This window comes from Jaculus jaculus, chromosome 4 (assembly GCF_020740685.1).
Source record: "Jaculus jaculus isolate mJacJac1 chromosome 4, mJacJac1.mat.Y.cur, whole genome shotgun sequence".
Taxonomy (NCBI): Eukaryota; Metazoa; Chordata; class Mammalia; order Rodentia; family Dipodidae; genus Jaculus; species Jaculus jaculus.
Genome location: NC_059105.1, coordinates 15,252,874 through 15,276,713, shown reverse-complemented (window position 1 = coordinate 15,276,713; position 23,840 = coordinate 15,252,874). Strand labels below are relative to the sequence as shown.

At 56.7% G+C, this 23,840-nt stretch overlaps 1 protein-coding gene across 9 annotated transcripts in view; it reads right to left on the bottom strand.

Moving 5' to 3' along the window:
• The window catches only part of Tns1 (tensin 1), a 216,371-nt gene that overhangs the window by 88,776 nt on the left and 103,755 nt on the right, over positions 1-23,840 (bottom strand). For all 9 annotated transcript variants that reach the window (XM_045147168.1, XM_045147167.1, XM_045147166.1 and 6 more), the window contains 9 exons: positions 18,615-18,656; positions 17,249-17,299; positions 11,803-11,852; positions 9,471-9,651; positions 7,369-7,419; positions 6,252-6,374; positions 5,556-5,620; positions 3,979-4,062; positions 16-128 (listed from right to left, as the gene is read on the bottom strand). In XM_045147168.1, coding sequence (XP_045003103.1) covers positions 16-128; positions 3,979-4,062; positions 5,556-5,620; positions 6,252-6,374; positions 7,369-7,419; positions 9,471-9,651; positions 11,803-11,852; positions 17,249-17,299; positions 18,615-18,656 — 760 coding nt within the window. The remainder of the gene's footprint in view (positions 1-15; positions 129-3,978; positions 4,063-5,555; positions 5,621-6,251; positions 6,375-7,368; positions 7,420-9,470; positions 9,652-11,802; positions 11,853-17,248; positions 17,300-18,614; positions 18,657-23,840) is intronic.

Genomic DNA, 23,840 nt, shown 5'->3' with positions numbered 1-23,840 from the left:
GTGCAAGGCAAATACCTCCTTTAGACTCAAAGTTGGGGATGCCGTGCATGATCACGTGGTGCAGAAACAAGGGCTTGTTGTTCATTTTGATGGAGCCAGACAGCAAGCCACTGAAGTATTGCACATACCTGCCACATGGAGGGCGTAGTTTCAAGGAAGGGCACAGCCATCCCTGCTGTCCTTTCTGCCACAACACTGTCACAGACCACTGCCTACTCCCTGCCACAAACACGCTCCTGCCCCGCCACCACGTGTCCTTCCTCCCAGGCCTCCGGACCCAGGAAGAACAGAGCAAGTAGTGAAAACCTGGATGTGGTCCACTTGGCATGCTCTGTCGCCCCCTGGTGGTAAGCATGAGCATCTCCTTCCTACTTCCTTCTCGCCCGGGGAATTTCAGCTGGACCAAAGGACCTCCCACATCCCTGACAAACATCATTCAGCTGCTCCCAAGTGCACGACCCCAACCAAAGAGAGCTGACAGCCTCACCAAGCCAAAGTCACCCCAAGCTGACACTTCACGCCCCCCAGCCACAAGGCAGTCCCGCAAGCAGTAAGAACTTGGTAACTACATCGCTTCGTATGTAGCTAAAGTGGACACAGTCTTCTATTAATCTCTTCATTTGGGACTTGAGATGATTAATTTCAAATAATTATCCTATCTCTGGGTTAGCTTGGGGGTGGGGGGCTGTTTCTGTGGCTCTGGGGGATCAAACCCAGGGTTTCATGAATGCTGCACAAGCAGCTACCAGCCTTCCTCGTGCCTTTCAACAAGATCCTGTTGGTAGACTAGAAAGATGGATATGTCTCCCTTTCTCCTGGGCAGAGGAAAAATCAGGTCCAGAGAGGATGGCTGCCCTCCCAGACACACAAGGGGGAGGGAAAGCGTGGGCTCCCAGGCATGGGCCTGAACCTCAGGGCAATCCCTTACTGCTGCTCAGTTGGCACTTGCTCCTTTCTGATTGGCTAGAGCACACCGGGCTAAGACAGATGGGCCAATCAAATGCAGCCTGACCCTCCATGGGAGCCAACAGCTCCCTGAGGAGGAGGGAGGGACTACATCTGTGGGACCATGAAACCCTCACCCCCACCCTCCAACACCCATTTCTTGGCTCCCTGGCCCTCCTCCAGGCCTGTGGGCCTCTGTCTCAGGGAGCCTGGGTGGGGCCACTTCAGACTCCCCTAGCGGGATAATCTGATGGGCAGCTCCAGCTCCTATTCAGGCCCGGCCCAGCCACCAGCCCCAGTTCTCAGAGCGGAAGCCTGAAATGGCGGGTTCCCATCAGATCTCTCGAGGGTGCCGACAGGATGTGTCTGTGTGCAGGGACATTGAGTCCAACCGCCAGCGACAATGAGTGGCGGGGCCACAGGCATGCGCCGCCCCTCCCTACCTCTCCCGCCCTCCTCTCCTCTGACAGCCCATTCTCTGCGAGCAACACTGGCAAGGAGGCCCGGGAGAGTGGTGGCAGATGTTTCTGAAACTCACAGCTAAGCTTCCACATCTGGGCAGGGAGGACGCCCCACCCTGGGTAGATGCGGTGGTGGATAATACACACACACACACACACACACACACACACACACACACACGAGCACGCGTGCCGACTTCATGGTATGCAGGCACGTGTGGGACCCCTTGGAATTGGCTGTCTTCCTGTCAGGGACCATTAAGAAGCCATGCTCTACACAGCTCATCTGCTCAGAGTCCTAGTGACCGCTCACTGACCCTCTCCAAACCACACTGGGCCGCTGTAGGGACGTCCTGCACACTTCAAGGTCAGGGGCTGCACCGCCACCAACACCGGCAGCCACGCACGGGGCCAGGCCTGAGGGGCTCCAGCATGACCTCCTCTGAAAGATTCTCAGACCCACGGCTTCTAGGTAGGTCTTCGGGCTGAGCCAGGGTTTGCTCACATAAAGACATCCTATCTCAGGGCTGGGGAGACAGCCCAGCTGATACAGGGCGTGTATCACAAGCGTGAGGGCCTGAGATCCATCTCTAGAAGCCACATCGAAAGGCCAGGAATGGGGCTGGAGAGATGGCCCAGCAGTTAAGCGCTGGCCTGTGAAGGCTAAGGATTCTAGTTCAAAGCGTGATTCCCCAGGATCCACGTAAACCAGATGCACAAGGTGGTGCACGCATCTGGAGTTCCTTTGCAGTGGCTGGAGGCCCTGGCACACCCATTCTCTCTCTCTCCCTCCCTCTCTCTCTCTCTCAAATAAACAAATAAATAAATAAAAATAAACAAGAGGCCAGGGATGGGGCTGTAGAGATGGCTCAGCAGTTAAGGTGCTTCTTTGCAAAACCTAACGACCTGAGTGCCACTTCCCAGTACCCACATAAAGCCAGATGCACAAAATAGCACATGCAACTGCAGTCTGCTCTGCACACCCCGCCTTTCTCTCTCTCTCTCTCCCCTTCCCTCCCTCCCTCTTTCCCCTTGCAAATAAATAATTTAAAATATATTTTTAAGTGCCAGGTGTGGGCCTTTAATCCCAGCACTTGGGAGGCAGAGGTAAGAGGATCACAGTAAGTTCAAGGCCAGCCTGAAACTACATAGTTAATTCCTGGTCAGCCTGGGCTAGAGTGAAACCCTACCTCGAGAAAACAAACAAAAAACTCATCCCCTACCTTTGCCCAGATCTCCCTCATGTCACATGACATTTTGAATCAGCCTCGTGCCCACGAACCACTCTCTACCACCCTGGTTTGAACTTTCTTTAAAGCATTCATTGCCATCGGGAATGTTCTTCTGTTTCATTGCTGAACATGCAACTGTCCACAGGAAGATCATCCCCAGGAGCCCTTGTGGGGCAGATTCGGTGCCCAGCCTTCAGCGTGAAGAACAGCATGACACAGCACAAGCAGGTGACAGTCCATGACGCCCCACCTCATCAGGAGGACCTGGCAGGCTTCCACGGCTGCAGCCTCCTGAGAACCAGATGATCCTGACACTGCCTCTGGCCTCCCACAGGTCAGACACCGCGGAACCACACGCTGCTCTTGGAGCAGAGCCCGCAGGTCAGGGGGCAGCTCTGCCCTGCCCTGCGGGTTCCTGTGTCCTAGCTTGGCTCTAGACACTGAGCACATCTGTACCCCAGGATCAGGTTTCTCATCCGTGAAAGGATGTCCCAGGCGATCATAATTGTCCCCACTAGGGCTCTTAGTCACCTCTGCTGAGAGGTTCCCGCTGTCCAGGAAAATAGCGCCCCCCCTCTCTCTTTCTCCTCCTCCTCCTCCTTCTCCTCTCTCCTCCTTTTCTCTCTTTCTCCACTCCCTCACTCCTCTCCTTCCTTCCCTCGCTCCCTCCTTTCCCAAGCTGGCACTGTCTTGTTATGTCTATGGTCACTTGTGTAGTGCCCATGCCTCCTCACAAACCACTTTGGGGAAGGGACCTTATCCTGTTCACCTAGGTGCCCAGATACTTACAGCTATAGCAGAACACCTCCATTTTGCCAAATAAATGAATACATCCATCTCCACTCTGCTTCCTCCCAGGCTGTTACGACATTCCAATGAGCCTATGTGGTCAGAGTGCTTAGCAAAATACTATACATTCTCTCAAGAGAAGGTAACGTTTGTCAAGGGTCTCTGTGATGGCCCAACGATAGGCATCAGTGACATCAGCGTCCTGTGGGTTCATCACATGCTAAAGCCATTCTGCCTCTAGGGCCAGAGCTAAGAGCAGCACACGCCTTCTTACGGGAGGGTTTGCTCTCCTCTAAGCTACTCTTCCTCGACAATGGCTGGCCTCCTAGCAGAGGCAGAAGACAACTGACTTGCCAGCCTGCAGGCACAAGGGCTCCCCTGTGTCCCCAGGCTCGTATCGCTCCAAGCTGAACACCCGTGCATGGTACACCTCCAGCTAAGCAGCTGGTCCACCCCCTGGGAGTTCACCAGGCCCCCATGCACAGGGAGTACACACACACACACACACACACACACACACACACACAGGGCCAGGAGCCCAGGGGACGCACCTTCTCTGGGATGGCTGGCCCACAGGCACAATTTTGTCTTCATAGAACCGCTTCATTGCAAATCGGTCCAGAGCCTGGTCTTCACTGTGGGGAGACACAGGTGGTCAGAGGAGCCCACTCCCACAGCTACCTGCAGAGCCCACCAGGCAGCCCTGGTCCTGGTGTGAGGACGAACAAACCCCTTCCTTTAGCTGCGCTGTGCTGAGAAGCCTTGAGGGTGAGCGTGCGGCTGCGTCCCAGACCTGGATGGTGCAGCCCTCATTCGTCCTGGGGTCTCTGGAGCCAGGTGGCCAGGCTAGCACTTGCCAATCCTTCCCACAAAACCTCATTTTCCTTATAGGTCAAATAAAGGTGACAACTGCCCCTTCTGCCAAAGTTTTGTGGTGACTACATGAGGTAACCCCCTTTAAGAACTTGGCGCCCTCAGGCACATAGTGAGCGTATGGTGAGGGTCCCCCACCTAACAGTGACAAAGGCTGGGCTGGTTCTCCACATCATAAGGAACAGTAGCTATCCTCTGAGCACTTGACACAGATCACAGCCTCCCCTGTTCTTTTTCTCTGAGAGAGAGAGAGAAAATGGGTGTGCCGGGGCCTTTCAGCTACTGTGAACAAACTCCAGGCACATGCGCCCCCTTATGGCACCTGTGTGATATCTCATGTTTGTGTCTCTGTGTGTCTGGCTATGTGGGACCTGGAGATTTGAATATGCATTCCTAGGCTTCGCAGGCAAGCGCCTTAACCACTAAGCCATCTCTCCAGCCTTCCTCCATTCTTGATGCTTCAGTGACTCCCCATCATGCTTACAATAAACTTCAAGGTCCTCAGCATTGCCCCCAGGGCCAATGGCCTCTTCCACCCAATCTCCCTTCCCCACACCTTCTGTGGCTGCAAATACACCAGGCCCTGCATCCGCATCCCTTCAGTTCTTCCCCTGCAATCAGCCCATAACTCCTTCCCCCAAATCTCCTCCTGCCACTGTCCCCACCAATGCCCTCTTCTAGAGCCCTGTCTTTCCACAGAGGTTGCTGGTGTATTTGTTTATAGATTTAATGTCCACCAGGGCAGGACTATGGCTTTGCCTTCAAGAGCCTTGCCAGCACCAGTGTGGTGCCCTGGGCACAGCAGTCTCTGGACAACCATGGCTGAATGAACCAACCAAGCAGCCTCCCTAATGACTGGATCAGAGAGGGATCCATCCAATGGTTGGTTCCTAATCTTCTCCAGAACCATCAGGCAAAGACCCAGGCAGTCCAAGGCAAAGGGGCGGAGGAGGTAACTTCCAGACGTTCCCACAGGGCCCACTCCCTCCCAGCTCACTTGGGGAAGCAGAGCGCAACTGGACAAGGACGAGCGCCCCAGAAGCTGCCGAGTGGGTCCCTCCCAGACAGGGTGACGGCTCTTCTGCTGCCAACAGTCACCCTCCACCTCGCGGCTGTGGACCCTCCTCTGGCTCTAGGGGTTCCTATACTCCTCATCCTTCCCGACCACCCAATCCTCTCACCCAGGAAAGACAAGAGGCCACCGAGGGTGGGGAACGGGTGCCAGTGTTCAGAGGACGAGGGATGGCTTTCTTACCTGGCAGAAATGTTGCTGTAGTGCATGTAGGCAGCAATGACGACGCCGATCCTACCCCGGTTTCCCTGAAAGAGGAAAGAACATATTCACTTCTTAGGCAGACCGTGCTGTCCACAACCCCACCCAGAAGCCTAGGAGTCAGGGCAAGAGAGAAGAGTAAGTAAGTTTCCCACTAGAGGAGGCGGCGGAGGTGGAGGGGATAAGAGAAAGGACCTGGGGAGAACTGAGTCAGAAAAAAAACTAGCCAACCCTCCACTGCTAGGAAGACACACCATGGCCCCCCCTTCTTGGAGGTACATCCTATGTTAAATAATGGAATACAAAGCTGGAGAGATGGCTTAGCAGTTAAGGTTCCTGCCTGCAAAGTCAAAGGACCCAGGCTCAATTCCCCAGCAGCCATGTAAAGCGAGATGCACAAGGCACACAGGTGTGCATGGAGTTAGTTTGCAGTGGCTAGAGGCCCTAGTGCACCCATTCTCCTCCCCTCTCTCTCTCTCCCTCTCTCCATCTCTCTCTCTAATAAATAAATAAAATAGAATAAAAGAACAGAATTAGCCAACATATACATGTGAGTACTCACATGATCCAAAGACCCAGGTAGCTATACACACTCAGGAATACACACACACACACACACACACACACACACACGTACACACGGGCACACGCATTTACACACACAGTCCCCGCTCTGACCTTGTTGTGAAGGACGACGACATTGTGGGGGTCTGCATTGAGCCAGGTGTCCATGGCCTTGCAGACACTACAGATCTTCTCCAGGGCCGGGGTGTGCAGGTCAGGCCAGCCGAATTCCAAAACCTGTGGTCCGAGACACGAGTGAGAAGAGAAAATCAGCCAGAGTAGTTTGGGCACTGCCACCAATAGCCAGCCTTCTTGTTTGTGAGCCCTGCTGGTAGGCAGGACGTGGAAAGCAAAGGCCACTGCCAAGGCTAGAGATCCTAGGCCCAGGCTCACAGTAGGGGCCTCTGCAAGCTATTTTCCCCCTCTCTCCTGGCCCTGGCTTCCTCACGAGTGAATACCAAAGACCCCAGTGAGCACAGCACAGGACTCTGACCTCAGACCTCACCGAGGAGCCCAGGCCTAGCTCCCCTGCTCCCCTCCGCAGAGAGCCTTAGGCTTGATCAGGTTGCCAGAAAGAGCAAGGGTTCCGTGGAACGCCCGGCTCCTGTCTGGGCCCTGATATACAGATCACCCATTGTTGAGCCAACCAGAGAAGCCCGAAGGGCACAGAAGTGGAACTAACCATCAGCGCCTGGGCTCCTCCAGCCACTCTAACCTCGTGGGCTGTTAAATAAAAGAAGCCCCTGATTGGCACAGCCCATGGACCATGCCCAAGTCAGCTGTGCACTTTCAGAAACGCAGTCTCCGGCAAGTCTGTCGCCTGCCCAAAGTCACACAGCCAATAGGCACTGGAAGCCAAGATCCACAGCAAAGCCCCCAAGACCCATCTAGCATTCAGAACAGATACCAGGGGGCAGGACTCTATAGGAGGGACGTGACTCTGCCCCCCCCCTCAGCCCCTACCCCCGAGACCCCAGTGCTCCTTCCCCAGGAGCAGACATGGGCCAGAAGTCACTGGGTCATGCTGGGTTTTCTGTTAACTTTTCCTGTGGAAACCTTCACTGTGTTGGTGTGTTCTGCAGCTCTGAGACAGCACTTGAACTTGGAACAGATTTCCAAATGATCATGGTACTGCCCCCCAGATGCCGGCGTGGGCACCACACGAGAGGAAAGCACGTTCACTCTCCTGTTCGAGATCGGGCCAAGTCACACCAGACAGCCGTGGGCTCACCTTGGCATGGAGCTTTGTGATGTCCGGCCTCCGCTCGGAGAGGTTGAACAGCTAGAAGGAGACAAAGGAAAGACGATGAAGAGCAAACGGAGGCAGGGCGGGGAGGGAAGACGAGCAGCCCAGGCGTCACAGGCCGTGTCCTCTCCTCTGAAGAGGTCCCTGCAAAGCCGGGAAGGCAGTGTACTATCATCACAAGCCCCTGTAGCCAGGGGTGCGGCCTCAGGCCGGCCATGCACTGCTGGCCTTCTGTACCCAGCGCTCAGTCCCCTGATGGAAATTTTGTCTGCCACAGGTTCTCAAGACAGGTGGGAGCTGCAGGTATTGAGGCAGACCCTCACAAGTGGACGTCCTGAGCTGGGGATGAGAGGGGGCAGACTCCAACCCAGTGGTGTGAAGTAGCACTGGAGAGCTGGCCATCTCTGGCATTTGAACCACAAGCGTGCCTGCCTCTTCTGCGTCCTGACCCCTCCACGGAGCACCCCGGGAGGCCTTTCAGACATTCCGCACCCAACCCCAGCGTGCGGGCTGGCCTGTCTCCAGCCTTCCCCGAGCCCTCGAAGGGGTACAGAGAACTGCCACCTCTGCCCCACTGCCTGGAAGCATGACGGCCACCGTGTACTCTTCTGGAACGGCGAGACGGATGGGACCATGACAGACAGCCACAGAACTCTCACTCCTAAAGTCCAAGGACCCCGAGGACTCCCAGTCCCATTAAGGAACAGCACAGCCTGTGACATAAATGATAGCTACCGGGCTGGAGGGATGGCTTAGCAGTTAAGGCACTTGCCTGCAAAGCCTAAGGACCCAGGTTTGATTCCCCGGGTCCCATGTAAGCCAGATGCACAAGGTGGCTCACGCATCTGGAGTTAGTTGGCAGTGGTTACAGACTCTGGTGCACCCACATTCTCTCTCTCTCTCTCTTTCTCTCCCCTTCTCTGTCTCAAATAAACAACTGACAGGTGGGTTCCTATAGTGAGTTGAACGGTGTCTCCCCCAAATCTATACCCACTCAGAACTTCAGAAGACAACCCAACTTGGAACAGAACTTTTGTGAGTAGTTAAGGATCTCAACAGGAGGCCATCCCAGGCTCAGAGTGGACCCAAGTCCGACAACTGAGGTCCTTACAATGAGAGGAGGAAACAGACAGACAGACACACGGAAGCCATGCGAAGATGGAAGTGCCTGGGTGCGCCAGCCATGGCTGCATGCTCAGCAGAGACAAGTAAGGGGCGTCCCCTCTGGGCATCACGGGAGCACGGCCTGGCTGACACCTAGACTCCAGGCCCTCCAGAACGTGTAACACAACACACTGCTATCATGTTAAGCCTCTCGGTGTGTGGTCATTTACCCCACCAGCCCCCGGGCCCTTGTGCAGCCTCCCCCAGGCCAGCTCTGCCAAATGCCATGGGCGGCAGTCATACGCCTCCCCTTGGCATGGACGCCAGCACTCCTCCGGCCCCCAGGCTGGCTGGCCTTCCTGCAGGACAGATGACCTCCACCTGCCACCTCCCTCCTGTGCCCAGTGACTCCTCTGGGCCAGCCATATGGTTCCTGAAACTGGACGTGGCCACAGTCTACCCTGAACCTGGCATCTCAGAGATGCCCATAGCAGCTCTGCCACTCAAACCCCACGGTCTCAGCACGGAGAACTTATGTCCTTATTCTCTCTCCTTGTCGACACACTGGCATACTCACGCACACATTTTCATGCATGCGCACACGTGCACGCAGTCTCACTCACTCGCACGTTCACAAACACACACACACACTCGCGCACCGGCATCTGCGCAGGCACTCCCGTACACTCACTCTCACACACACACACACACACTCATGCACTTATCCCTGCATGCTCACACTTGCACACTTACACTCACATGTACTGGGTTCCGGAGGCTACACTTCACTCCAAGTTAAGTGAAAAGAGGAAGTGAAGACTCCACTAAGTTAACTCCAAGCTAAGCAAAAGAGGAAGTGAAGACTCGGGCCATGCCGCGTTCCTGAGGAGAGCAAGGGCAAGGGACAGGCTGGTGCGGGGGGGGGCGAGCAGAGTCCCAGGATGGGGCGGTGAGCAGGAGGAAGCGCGAGGGGTCTGTCTCACCAGGTAGCTGCCTCCGTGCTTGGACTTGAGCATCTGGGCCACCTCGCGCAGGTTGCTGCGGAAGTTCTCCTCATTGGCTGTGCTGGGGAAGGACACAGCGATGATCCGCTCGGTGACGTACACCAGGTCCAGCTCACAGCTGTCCTCCATGGCCCGGCTCACGCTCATGTTTCTAGGGAGACTGGAGGTCAGGGTCCGGATTAGAATCCAGCCCACAAAGTGGGCCCACGTATTGGTACCTAACAGCCCATCCTGGGTCCTCACATCCAGGGAGCTCAGCTGAAGCCCAGCCCCAAAGGCCGAGGCCAGGGGCTGCAACGAGGGGTCAAGGCAGCAACTGAGGGCGCCAGACGGACAGAGCAGGCTGAGCAGGGGCTGGCAAAGTGCTGGGCCTGCGTCAGAACCAGCGAGGCCGCCAAGTGTCAGCTCCCATCAACCCGTGGTTCTGGATGTCACAGCCCGGGTCTGCCCAGCCAGGTGCCCAGTCTTGACTTCAGCACATCATGGACCCCTGGCTAAACAGACGTTTCCAAAAGGATCCAGAGTGGGAAGGAGTGTGTCTCAGCATCCTGCAGCAGAGCCCTGGCCACGTCCCTGCTTTCAAGCTGACAGGACCAGAGGCCTCCCTGGGGAAGGGGGTAGCTCCAGTGACATTTTCACCTGAGGCCACGCCGCATTCCAGCCACCTCCCTCTGGGAGGCAGGCAGGCCAGACAGGCTGACTCCTGCCCTTTGCCCCCCCTCTGATCCTCCCCAACCTCTGGCTCCTCCCACCTCCCCAGAGTTGCTTCTTGGCGGTGAAGGGGGTCCCTGCTTCCTAAAGGCCATGAAGTGGAGGTGGGCCTTTGCAAGTGGGGGCAGACAGCCTCAGAGCAGTTGGGACAGCTGGGCCAGGCACACAGCCCTCCCCAGAACGCTGGGAGAGTGGAGAATGGGACTCACATTTCTGCACATTTATTTTCTCCCTGGGGAGGGATCCAGGATGCCCACTGAGAAATCCCACCTGGACATCTGGGAGCACCCCCTCCTGGTCTTCCTATCTGCCCAAGGTAGCCTTTCATTACAGCAGCATGAAGCTGAGGCTGGATGGGTGGAAGTGATGGGGGGGGCCTCTGGCCCCGAGGAAGAAAAGAGCCAGGACACCAAGCAGCCTGGAAGAATCCGACTTCAGGGTGGGCATGGGCCCAGTTGATCGATGGGTGTGGCGACAGAGCAGCTGAGGACAAGAGTGCCTACAGCCACTTCCTTGTGGGATGGCACAGCGGTGGGGGGGAGGGGGCACCAGGGCCCAGAAGGAGGAACCCAGACAGAACTAGACATGATCCACAGCCACTCCTTACGCCCAGGATCAGGTCCTCTTGTCAGCCACTAGAGTGGGGCTTAAGCCACTGCCTGCCCAGCAGCAAGGAAGAAGCCAGCTGCACATGTCCCCTGAATGTGGGTACACCAGGAGGGAAGGGAGCCAGGGCAACCGGAGGTACCCTCCTCCCACCCTACTAGGTGCCACTCCTCCCCCCCCCCCCCCCCCCCCCCCCCCCCCCCGTTACCAGCCCTGGGGAAAGGACGTAGCATTATCAGAAAAGTCTTAAAAACCCAGCCCCTATCTTTCCTGCGGCTCCCTCTGGGCCAGGGAGTGAGAGACTGCCCCTGCTGGGGGCCGACCTGCTTCCCATCAAGGACGTGAAGGCAGAACAGCGCCACCATCTGGACGAGAGCATCATTGCACTCTGCAGCCACCTGCCCTGAGCCTTGCTAGGAGTTCCTCGCAAGAGCCGCCTTGGGCCCCCTGGGCAGGTGATAGCTGGGCGACCGCTACCAAGGGCTCCAGCCATCCACCAGGTCTAGCATCATTAGACATCCCGGGAAGTGGGTAGGGAAAAAAACAGGCAAGGTTTGGGGCCTGGGTCTCCCCTTCCCCATGTGGAAAAGATTCTCTCTACAAATGCCATCATTGAAAACCTCATCTGCAAAGAATGAGACCTCGCATGGGCCTTGATGGCAGTCAACACCAAGTACAGCCTGTGGGCAGTGGGTGACCTTGGACGAGTCACCAGGGACACTCATCAAGTCTTCTGCCAACACACAGACCCCTGGGGCCGTTACAAGGACTGATGAGCTCAGTGAGGTAAATAAAAGAATCCTCCTCAAGGTCTGACTTAGCTCTGGAACTCACAATGACAACGGCCAAGCGCCAACCATCCATGTCCCCTCACTGGATGGAGCCTTATGGCTTCGGTCTCAGTCAGGACCCGAGGGTGGGACTTGAGAAAAATAACACCCACAGTATTCCTTCCACTGCCCAAGCCCGCCCGCCCCCCACAGGACGGGCATACCTGATGGGCTGCGGCTGTGGCTGGATGCTCGGGGGGATTCTCACGGAGCCCTGGGAAGGAGAAGAGACACGGCATGAGCAGACCTCAGGAGGGAGCTAGCGGGGAGTGGACTAGGCTGGGGCCACACACAGGTCCCCATCTCTCTCCTCGCCAACACTCCCTCCTGCACACTCAGAAAGCCAAGGGCAGGGGCCCCTGCAGTGTACCAGGCCCAGGGCGACGGAAAGAAGACACGGAGACACTCCGCCACCTGGCTGATGTCCCTCTGAGGACTTGCTCAACAACAGTCACTGGATCAGTGGAAACCCACCTTATCCTGCCTTGCTGGCCATCATTGAAGTGATCCCCCACACACACCAAGGAGAAATGACCAATGCCGTAGGAACACCGAGAATGCCCAGCCTCGGGTCAGCTCTGACGCCGTGTCTTCTAACACCCCTATGCCTAGCTCCGCTTCCTGCAGAGCCACAACATCCAGTCATTCAATCAGAAGGTTTTCAGACAGGACAGCCGGCCTGTCGTGCATGTACGGCATCTCAGGCTCTGTGTTCCGCAGAACCCGTATCTGTTAACCTGCCTCACCTAGTCCCCTGCCCGGGGATGTTGACTATACAAAGTGAAGCAAGCGAACCCAAGTTGGTGGCCCAAACCTCCCACGACAGCAGGATGGCACACCCGTGAAAACGCAGTCAGGGCCCCACAGCCCATGCTGGGCTCCACCACCTCACTGCACAGCGTGGCCACGGACTTGACCCACTCAGCCTTGTAAAATGTCACCACAAGGTGGGGCATCCCTCACGGCCTGCGTGGGGATGCATAGGAACTGCGCACATGAGGCTGCGCATAGTGCCAGTGACGGCTGCCGTTTCTTCTAGAAAGCATGCCCGAGAGGGGTGTCCCCGAGAGGGAAGCCACAACCATCCCCACGGAAACTCAAGCCCCGCTTCCCTTTCCCCCAGCGGCTGCCACCCTCTCCACGTCCCTGCACGATACAGAAGCAAAACGCCCTGGTTCTAGAGCCATCCACAGCCTCTGAACTCCACGTGTCGCCCACCTTCTCCAAGCACCAAGTGGCAACTGCCTTCTGGAGGCAGGAAGAGAGAGGAAGGGGAGGCACTGATAAGACAACAGAGCGACTCACCCCCAAGTCCCTGAGAAGACAATAACCAGGCAGGATTCGCACTCCAACCTGGACCTGACCACAAGGCACAAGCAGAGGGTGCAGTGTCTACGAGGCAAGGCCACCCAGAGCTACACCAATATGCCCAGAGCTCTGCACAGCTTGCTGAGAGAGGAGCCAGGCCCGGCTGTGGAGGAATGGGAGGAACGTCCCTCAGCCTTGCAGCTTTCTGGCCCTGAGGACTCGGGGTTGGATGAGTCAGGCCAGAGCAGGGAAGGTGGGGACAGCGGGGCACAGGGAGGGGGGTTGGTTTTCAAACCCCAAACCAGACCATTCCAAAACTACCCAGGCGAGGGCAGGCAAGAAACCCAACACTTCATCCATCCCATCCTACTGGTCTCTGATGAGGAGTCCCTGACTTTCCCCAGGCCCTGGGCCCAACTCCAAGCCTCTGGGCCACCCTGCTATAAATAGTCCCTCGAGTTTCATCTGCTGCAGATCCACAGCCACTCTTGAAGGAAGCCACCACAGCTGTCGTGAACAACTGGAAGCCACAAGTCAGCCAGGGCTTGCAGTGTGGCCAAGGACGTGGATCCCAGCACAAGGAGCTGGAGGCAGACAATGGGTTGATTGAAGAGGGCTTGGCTAAGGAACTGGGGGGAAGGGGGCAAGGAGAGCTGGGAGCCTCCAACGGCACAGGGTAAGGGATGTATAGGGCCCTGGTTCCCCAAGCCCTCCTCCAACATTACAACACTCCACATTCCTAACTCTCACCCCAAAGGCTGGGAAGATAAATAAAGACTTGGCCCAAACAGAGTCTGGCCATGCCACCACCCGAGGTGATAAGGAGAAGTCCAAGCCTGCTTGCTGCCCCGCTACGGGGCGGCCAGGGCGGGGGCGCAGGGAGGAAGCTGCCCTGGACGAGGATGGGGACCAACAGCTGGACTGTCACCTCCTGATGAATCACTGGACCCGGCCAGGCTGCCCTTGCCCCCGACGGGGCTTCCTGTTTTCTGTAAAGTTTGGGTGCACGTGACCCTTGCTGGCAGAGAGCAACCTCGCACGGGGATGTCTGGGAGTCAGGGAGAATGCTGAGAGCAGCAAAGGGGCTGGGTGGGGGCGGCATGAGCGCGGACGCACCCCAGCGCGCCTGCCAACCCAGGTGGCCTGTGCACAGGCACAGACCGGAGCTGGAGCCGAACCCAAGCACGCCCGCCCCTGCGGGATGGTGGGGAAAGTCAGCTCCGTGCCACCACCACGGATGGGCTTTCCCTCGCCAGCTCAACCCCAGCCTGCACTCAGGATGGGAGTCCTGGGCTGAGAGAGCCAATGTTCTCAGTAAGATACGCAGAAACCCACGCAGTCTCATTTACCCATCTATAAAATGGGTATAGCACAGGGGTCACATGATCTCCTACCTATTCCTAAAAAGAAAAACAAGCTCTCTGCCTGCCTGTAATCCCATCCTTTTCCTCTCTTGGGAGCTCAAAACCTTTATCCCACGTGGCTTTGAACTCCCTCCTGGCTCTTCCCAAGACAGAACAATAATAGAACTTTGTGTTGTTGTTGTTGTTTGTTTTTCAAGGCAGGATCTCACTCTAGCACAGACTGACCTGGAATTCACCATGGAGTCTCAGGGTGGCCTTGAACTCACGGTGATCCTCCTACCTCTGCCTCCCGAGTGCTGGGATTAAAGGCGTGCGCCACCACGCCCGGCAATAATAGAACTTTTGATTCCACTCCCTAGACACCAAACAGAAGCCTCCCTTATCCTCCTCTCCAAAACACATCTCTCCTGCGCTCAAAGGGTGCCGTGAAAGGAAAGAGTCCATGGTCTCCTCCAAACAGTGCCTTACTTTTCTCACTGGCCAGGAAGTTCCTCCTCATATCTAATCCTCACTCTTCCTGTTGCAGACACCACCAACTCTTTCTGTTCCTCGGTGGAGCCTCCATACAGGCGACAGCTGACCATGACTTCTGGGTAGCTCAAGGTCTGTGACCCCACCCCCGCCAGGCTCTACAAGCAGGCAGCAAGACCGGGATCCTCGGGCCTGAGGTGAAGCTTGTTTGCAGCAACATGCCTGTGAGAAGTCCTGCCTTCCTTTTAGGTCCACAGAGCAAACAAACCATCTCGGGATGGGAGGGGAGCTGTTTCCTGAGCCCAGGTCTCCAGAGGTCTGGCTGGGAGGAGGGTCTACAAGCCAACACCAGAGGTCGCCTCAGGAAACTTGTATCTGCCTGGGCTGAGCAGCCCCCCATCCCCGCCCCATGCCAGCTCCTGGAGCCACACCCCTTCCTCCCCCCTTCCTGCCCCCAGCCTGGATTTTTCCAAAACAAAGTGCGACATAGCTCACCGAGTCCACAGCTTCCACGCCACACCAGCTCTGCTGGAGGAAATGGCCATTCCTGTGCCTTGGGCCTGGGCCGTGGCCAGGGCAGGAAAACACTCCACAAACAGGCCAGCACGCAGCCAGCAGAGACCAGGCTGCCCTGAGATCCACTAGGTGATTGATGTCATGGCCCTGGGTCATTCAGCCTGGGACAGGTGTCTGAGAGCCTCCCCGTTGGCTTCTGGGGTGAGCAGACCCTTCTAGAATCTGCTGTCTTGCTTACCTTCCACACTGCTCACTTTCACCTTCCTCCCTTTTCCAGATAAGGCACCCCCCCCCATGCACACACACGCACGTCACCACACGCAGACAGGTTTATCCCACAGCAACAACACTTTCTCTTAAAAACTAAAACAAGAAGCTTTCAAACACAACTAGAAAGCCACATCTCTCTCTTCCCTAAGGCCAAAGCCATACGTGTCCTCACAGCCAACGGGGCTGCATGATGTCCGACCCCGCTCCCTCCTCCCAGAGCTTCAGGGGTAGGCTGCATGCGGCCTTCGCTGCAGACACGGGAGTCAACAGGTCTAGGAAGTGGTTTCTACGCACGCCCAGAAGAACGTCGGCTAAAAAGGCTTAGTTCACACACCACCACCCTGTCCCCTGGCCAGGGTTAAGAGCCCCGAGGTGACACCTGATCTGGTGGCATGCAGTCACTCAAGCCACTGTTTCCTCATCTACAAGGTCACACAGCATTTGCCACACATGTGTCGGGAGGATCTGAGAGCCCTCAGCCCCAGCTCCTGGCCCTTAATGGAATGGAAACAGCAATGAGAATGGTGAGCATTTATTGAGCACATATTATAGCCCACGGTGCCTTGAGCTGGCACAGCCTCAGTAGACACAGACACCCACCCCCCACCAAACACACACACCTAGTTTCCCTACATTTCCTGCCCAGCCCAGAAACATCCGACCCTGGACCCCAGCCTGAGCGCCTGCACCCACAGGAGCCCACGCGTACCTCCACAGAGCCTTCCTGCCAACCTGGGCAGCGCTTCGCCAGCTCCGCTCCTTAGGGCCGGGCCTACGGCAGCCCCGGTAGTATTGGCGGTAAAGATGGGTCGCCCTCGGGAGCTGGTGCGGCTGCAGCCCCTCCCTACAGGGCCCTCCCGCGGGCCGGGCAGCTGTCAGATGATAGGGCCTCGTGCCATCAACAGCTCCCCCATGCCAACCGCCAAAACCACTCCCTGTTCCTCTGTGGGCCGGCAACAGGACGGAGGGGCCAGCATGGGGCACATTGGGGTACATCCCAGATGGGGCCCAAAGGAGGAGAAGAGCCCCTCTTGTGGGGTCTGCCAAAGGCATGGAGACAAGCCAGCCACCACAGAACTCAGAACAGGGCCTAGAGGCCCCCGGGTGCCCTCGTCTGGGCTCCTTCCGTTTTAAAGAACCTGTCCCTTGCCCACTCCATGCCCAAAACATAAGGAGCTGGGACCACAACCACGGAACCCTTCTTCCAGGGTCCTTAATGGGAAATAGTTAGGCCATCCAGTATATGACACTATTTCCAAAGACTCCTATCTCCAGGGAATAGCCTGGACAAGATCCCCAGGGTTTAGAGACATCCTAAGAGCCCAGCGGTGCTTTTGCAGCTCATTCCTCGTCCCTGATGCTACGGCTTGCCTGTTTTCTTTCACCCCTGCCAAGACCTCCCAGCTGGGCTCAGCCATGGGCTCCTGTTCCTTTCACCAGGACCTGTCTTGACCCAGACAGCTCTGGACCAGCCTAGCTGAAGGCAGCGTCAAGCCAGAGCCCAGCTGCTGGCCCTCAGTGCGCCTGCGCTCTCCCCAGCAAGCCCCGCACGTGGTGCCTTGGGCCCTCTCCTCCGGAAAGCCACTCCGGGAGGCTCGGGAACAAGCCGCGGGCACCCACTTCCTGCCCATCCCCGTACAAGCCTGGGGCCACGCCGTTCTCCCAGCTTGGGCACACTCACGTCCTCCTCCAGGCTCTTCCGAGAGGTTCCACCCCGGCACGCTCCTTCCCCCTGTAGGCAAAGGGGAAGCTGATGGATGGAGGGTACCACATGCTGAGGTCAGGGTTGGCAGGGGTGGGGGTTAAGGGGTGGCAGAGGGTCCAGGAAGGAACCTGCGTTACATGAACATCTCTTTGTCCACTCAAGGCCCCTCACCATCATTTCCATCTGGAAGATGCAAAAACTGAGCGAGGCTCCCACCCTGCCTGTGGTTATATTTCCAGAGGCCAGTTTGCTCCCAAGACCTCACCTCCCGGCCCACAGATCCAAGCTAGTCAGCCTTTCCTGGGAGACACTTCTCCTGCAGCCAGCCTCGGGCTCTTCCTCGCTTCCTCACTGCTCAGCCCAAAAGATCTCTTGGGAAGGTCTGCACTGCTTGCTTCCATTCTGTGCATCTCTACATCTGGCTTTCTTTTTTTCTTCCTTTTGGCCTTTCTGTTTGTGGGTTGTTTTTTTTTTTTTAATTTTGTTTGTTTGCTTGTTTTTTAAAGAGAGAGTAAAAGAGGCAGAAAGAGAGAGAGAGAGAGAGAATGGGTGCACCAGGGCCTTCAGCCACTGCAAACAAACTCCAGACACAGGCGCCCCCTTGTGGCACATGTTTGACAATTTGCACTTGCGTCACTGCGTCTGGCTACATAGGACCTGGAGAGTCGAACATGAGCTCTTGGGTTTCTCAGGCAAGCACCTTAATGGCTAAGCCATCTCTCTGGCCCCTGTTTGTGTTTTTTTAAAATATTTACTTATTTGCAAACAGAGAGAGAGAGAGAAATTGGGGGGGGGGAAGTGGGTACTCCAGGACCTCCTGCTACTCCCTGCAAATGCACTCCATACCCATGTGCCACTTTGTGCATCTGGCTTTACATGGGTACCGGGGAACTGAACCAAGGCTGTCAGGCTTTGCAAGCAAGTGCCTTAACTGCTGAGCCGTCTCTCCAGCCCTTGTTTATATTTTTGAGACAGGGTCTTACTATGTAGCCCAGGTTGGCCTGGAACTCAAGACCATCCTCCTGCCTCAGCCTTCCAAGTGCTTGGATTATAAGGCAGGGCCATTCTGCATATTTCCTCCAAATAATGCAGGCCTCTCCTCAAAGCGCCCCCTGCCCCTTCTCCACTGGCCTCCCCCACCCCAGCCCCCAGCATCCCATCGCTGGACACGGGCTGCAAGGTCACCAGCACCCTTGCACCCCCGCACTCACCAAGCTCCCCAGATCTACTGCAGAAAAATGGCCCCGCAATATGGGCCACTTTCCCCGAGGCTCCCCTCCACCTTACAGCCTCCTTATTTGGCCCAGGGTGTCCCTGACCCAGACTCTGCATCGTCACTTACCACATCCACTACATTCTTGGGTGTGCTCTCTGCGGTGATGGGCTGGGGACAAAGAAAAAAAAAACAACAGCGTGAGTAACACAAAGGTCCTGGCACAGCTGTCTCCCATGGCTGGTAACTGAGCTGGGATCGTATCACAAACCCAAGACTCAGATGTCTCCTGGCTGGCCCCAAGCTGTGAATGTGGCCTTTGCAAAGTGCCGCATGATTCTGTTAGCACCCAAGCCATCCAGCTCCGCCCCTCACTCCCTTACCCCCTCACCCCTCATGGAGGTCCTGGGGCAGGTGTCCCCAGAAGGCGTTGGGCTCCTCAGAATAGAACGGGAACAAGCCAGGTCTTTGCATCTCCATGTTTATCCGGGGCAAGAACCCAGGGAGACAGGGACCACCCTGGCTTGTCAGCTCTACCATATAGGTAGAAATTAAGAGAGTGGCCTGCAAGCGTGGGCTCTGCGGTTAGAGCCTGTCCGGTCCCTCTTCTCCGGTGGACTTTCTGGCCCTGCCCTCACTCCCGCCTACAATCTAAACCGTCTGCCCCATACTCATTCTACTCCGGCCTGACTATGGAAAGGTGTCACCTCTCCTCGTCTGTGATGGGCTCCTTCCTCCAAGAAGCTGTCCCTGACAGCCCCCAAGTGGGGATGTGAGCCTCTTTTGACTTCCTAGTCTTGCCACCACCCGGTCCTTCCCATAGAATGGCCTAGCCTGGCACTATATGTCTTGTTCAGGTCCCCTCCTGTGTAGACAGGCAGCTTGGGAGAAGGGACATCAGCCTCAGGGACACATTGGGGGAGCAGTACACAGGCCTACCCCTAGGAGTAAAGATGCCACCCTCTGCTCGTCCCCGCTCGGGGCTAACCCGAAACCCTGTATACTGAATCCTGAGCCACAGGCCACTGGGCCAGAGCTAATGAACCTCGAGGGGAACCCCTTTGGCTCACTGCCTGGCCGTGCAGGAACCCCTGAGCTCTCAAGGCCCCTGCTCTTCCTGCCCAGGCTAGCTCCTCAAACTCCCAGTGGTGGGGACCAGCCTCCGGCCCCCACGCGAGCCCTTCCTCCTGTAGTATCGGCTCGCTCCTAGCTCCCAACCTTCCTCTTCTCGCCCAAGCTCTGCCACGCGCAGGCGGAGCCCATCGCCAAATGGCCTTCCTTCCTCTGCACTGCTCGGCTCTTCTGGGGGTTTGGGGGGTAGGGGTCCCGCACGTCAACAGGGACCTCCCTCGGGATGGGCATGGAGCTGCGGGCCCTGCTTCTCCAGTCCTCAGTGACCACTTGGCAACCAGACCTCCTAGAATGGACAGATCGAGGCAGACTGAGACACAGGATGTGCCCAAACCTGTTTAGTCCTCCAAAGGCCTGGCCACCACCTCTGGGGGGAACTGGCCCAGCATCCAGCAGAAGGAGCTTGTGGCCACCTGGAGGGTGGTTAATACTGGGTGCCCAACCCACCTAGAACCCAGCAATGAGCATCCCCCACAGAGATTGGATGACTCGTAGAGCCTCCAACCCATAGACAGCTTGGTCCATACCCTGACTACTGCTACCTATGGGGGAGACCCCAATAAGGTCACCCATCCTTGCTTCTCCTGGCAGGCTGCCCCTGAGTGTGGCACACCAACAAAATAAAGCTCCCGTAGGAAGAGTGCATGCTGCCCAGCACAGGAGAGCTCTAGTGTTTTCCTCTTGCCCCGAGGAACCACACACACCCCGAGGCTGACCCTGCCCCAGTCAGATCCCCGCCCAGCCCTCGGCTGAGAAGAGGAACAGTGCATCCTTCCTGCCAGCGATCATCTGAGCACCCCTCTGCCCCGGCCCCTTCCCTCGCCAGCTGGAGGCCAGCCTCTGGTGTCTTGCCAGTGGTCAGATGCCTTCAACACAACTGGCCCACATGCTTTCTGGGGAGCTAAAAATTTCCAAATCCTCCAAGCTGCCTTGCAGAGTTCACAACCCCAACCCTGCGTGCTTGCACCCCCTCCGCCCTAGTCCTCCAGAGCGACCATCGCTGGTCCCAGAAAAGTGCAGGAGACTGGCAGAGCGGGGCAGCATCTGCCCAGGCTGTCCTGGCCCAGGGCCTGCCAGGGGACCAGCACTGTGGTGACCTACTGAGCCATCTCTTGAGCTCTGTGTGTGTGTGTGTGTCTGTCTGTCTGTCTGTCACTTCAAGGTCTCTTGCAACTGCAAACAAACTCCAGATATGCTCTACTTTGTGCATCTGGCTTTATGTGGGAACTCTGGAGTTGAACCCAGGCCGTCAGGCTTTGCAAGCCAGTGCCTTTAACTGCTGAGCTATCTCTCCAGCCCCCAAGTTCACCTGTGTTTATTGTTCACTTCTTTTTGAGAGAGGGTCTAGCATTGGCTCAAAGCTCACCAACTAGGCTAGAACGGCTGGCCAAGGATCCACCCGTCTCCACCTCCCTCACGCTGGGATTTCACGTGCATGCCACTCTGCCTGACACTCTTATGTGGGCTCTAAGGACCAAATGCAGATCCACATGACCATACGAAGTGATGTCCCTAGTCTATGTTTCAGACAGTTTTCATGTAGCTCAGGTGGACCTCAAACTCAGTATGTAGATAAAGATGCTCATGAGCTTCTTTTTTAAAAAACATTTCAATTAAAGCCGGGCATTGTGGCGCACGGCTTTAATCCAGCACTTGGAAGGCAGAGGTAGGAGGATTGTCATGAGTTTGAGGCCACCCTGAGACTACATAGTGACATCCAGGTCAGCCTGGGCTAAAGCGAGAACCTACCTCGAAAAACCAAAAAAACAAAAACAAATTAACATATTTGCTTATGGGGGGGTGAGGACAGACAGAGAGAGAATGGGCGTGCCATGGCCACCAGCCACTGCAAACAAACTCCAGACGCGTGCGCCAGCATCTGGCTTACGTGGGTCCTAGGGAATGGATCCTTGGTTCTTTAGCTTTGCAGACAAATGCCTTGACTGCTAAACCATCCCTCCAGCCCAAGATGCTCATGAACTTCTGATGGTCCTGCCTCTACCTCCCAAGAGTTGGGAGGATGGGTATGCAGCACCACATCCAGGTGGTGCTGGGGATCAAGCCCATGGGGAACAGGCGGCAGGATTTGGACCTAGAGCCACAGCCAGGCCAAGCCCTTCGCGGACAGCTCTGCTCTAGGGTCTCAACCCTCTAGTCTGGAGCAGGTGGGACTAGGTGAGAGGCTTAAGCATGAAACTGTTGGAGCTACTCCTCTTGCACCTGGGTCCTGGGGGTACCCTCCAACCCCAAGAGCCACGCCTCCTTGTCGCTGGCACCCCAGCTGCCCCTGTTAACCTCCTGGCCCACCAGTGTCAGTCCAGTACAGAGATGCCTTTTCCTAAAGCTAAGCGACAAGCACTGTTCGCCGTGCGCTACGGCCACAACAGGCTCGGCTTTCCTGACCCCCAACCCTCACAGCGCCCTGGGAAAAGAGCCTCGCATCGCTCATAGTTCAGGGCCACAAGCAATGACCCTGAGACTCTTCCACATGCTCAGGAGCGCTCCATCAGGAAGTGGAGAGTTAGCACGTGAACTTTGCCTCATATGTCCCCTGCAAGGCTGCCTCTGTCCCTCTTACTCGTCACCAGCCTCCACTTTCTGAGTCCTAAAGGCCAGCGCAGCTCACCCTCTGCCTGCAGTGGGCAGCGGGCAAGGACTCCTTCCCGCGCTCCCTAAGCCATCTCTCCGTAAGAGCAGGAAACAGGCTGCAGCAGGAGAGCCTGTGAGCAGACAACAGACAGAACTTCCTGAAGCCTGGGAGCTGTGAACCGAAGAGTGGGTAAGGGAACTATAAATCCTTTCTTCAGTGTATTTTCCAAAACAACAAAAAAAAAAAAAAAAAAAACAGACGCCCATGCACTCTCCATACATGCATCGCCCCTCTCCACTGTGCACATGTCCTGGAAAACTAGGTGGGGCTGTCATGACTGTCTGGGGATCATGAAATAAGACACACTGGTGGCCTGCAGGGAGGCCAGGCTGGGAAGAAGACATATCTGTGGGCTGTTGTTCAGAGAAAGAAAAGTCTAAGGTGGGGCGGCGGGGTTGGGGGGGCGGCGAGGATTAGTGCCTGAGCCCAAACCCAGGGCAGGGGAGACAGAATGCAGTCTCAGCCTCCAGAGGAACATTCTGTTCAGAATTCCTCACACCCTCTGCTCCAGGCTGCCAGCTCACCCTACTCCTACCCCTGGGACGCCTGGAATCTAGGCAGACTGGGGGCCAAAAAGACCCCGTGACATCACAGCTGCTGATGATCCGTGAGATCACCCAGCGCTGTCTATCAGGAGGGGGACCAGTGGGGACCAGTGGGACCAGCAGATGGGAGCTGAAGTGGCTCAGACCCAGGACCCACTGGAAGTATTCCAGGCTCATGTCTTCCCAGAACAGAACCATAAGCAGACAGAGGGGGAACCCAGAGGGAAGCAGAGGATGGAGACTCTTGTGGGGCACCGAGCATTGGGTAGCAAGTGGCCCTGGGCTGTGCATTTGGAGGCATAGCTTCACTCAGTCCTCTCCAGGAAGGCTGGCTCCCAGAGTAATAGTAATAACAACATCTAGCACAGCAGTAGCAACTGAGGAAATGGACGTGGACACTTCTCAAAGTCCCACGCTCTTGAGCCACCATCCTACCTGGTGGCCACAAAAGAGGAGCACTTGGCTCCTCTTCCGGCAACTTCTGGGAGAGTGAGCAGTTTCACGGGAGCCCAGGTCTGCCCTGAAAACCCATGCCCTTGCTTAGCTCCACCCTGAAGCACGGGGAGCCGGTGGGGGTGGGCACAGCAAAGCTGGGCAGGTGGGGCGAGGCCAGCTAGTGGCGGAGCTGTGGACCTGAGGACACAGGTTAGACCGCTGCGTCGGAGGCCACCACAGGGAGAGAACGGGCTTTAAGTGACTGCGTGGAATGTTATGCCTGACTTCCACACTCCCCAGGGGAGCGCTAGGCAAGCCCACTCCTGCCCTCAGCCCCGCCCCCTGGCTCTCCCTGAGGGGCCCAGCACCCAAACCCTGGCTGAAGCTGGACCACCGAGGACACCCTTGCTTGCCCCCCTGCCCAAGGCCAGGCTGGAATATTGGGCAGCCCCTCTGGCTATAACAAGAGCCAGGCAGCAACACAGAGCGCTTCCTCCACGCCGCTGGCCACTCACTCTGGCCCAAGGGCCTCTCCAGCCCCCTCCACCTGCCCTGCCTTTCTGTGGCCACCCAGCCCCACCAAGCCTCCCAAAG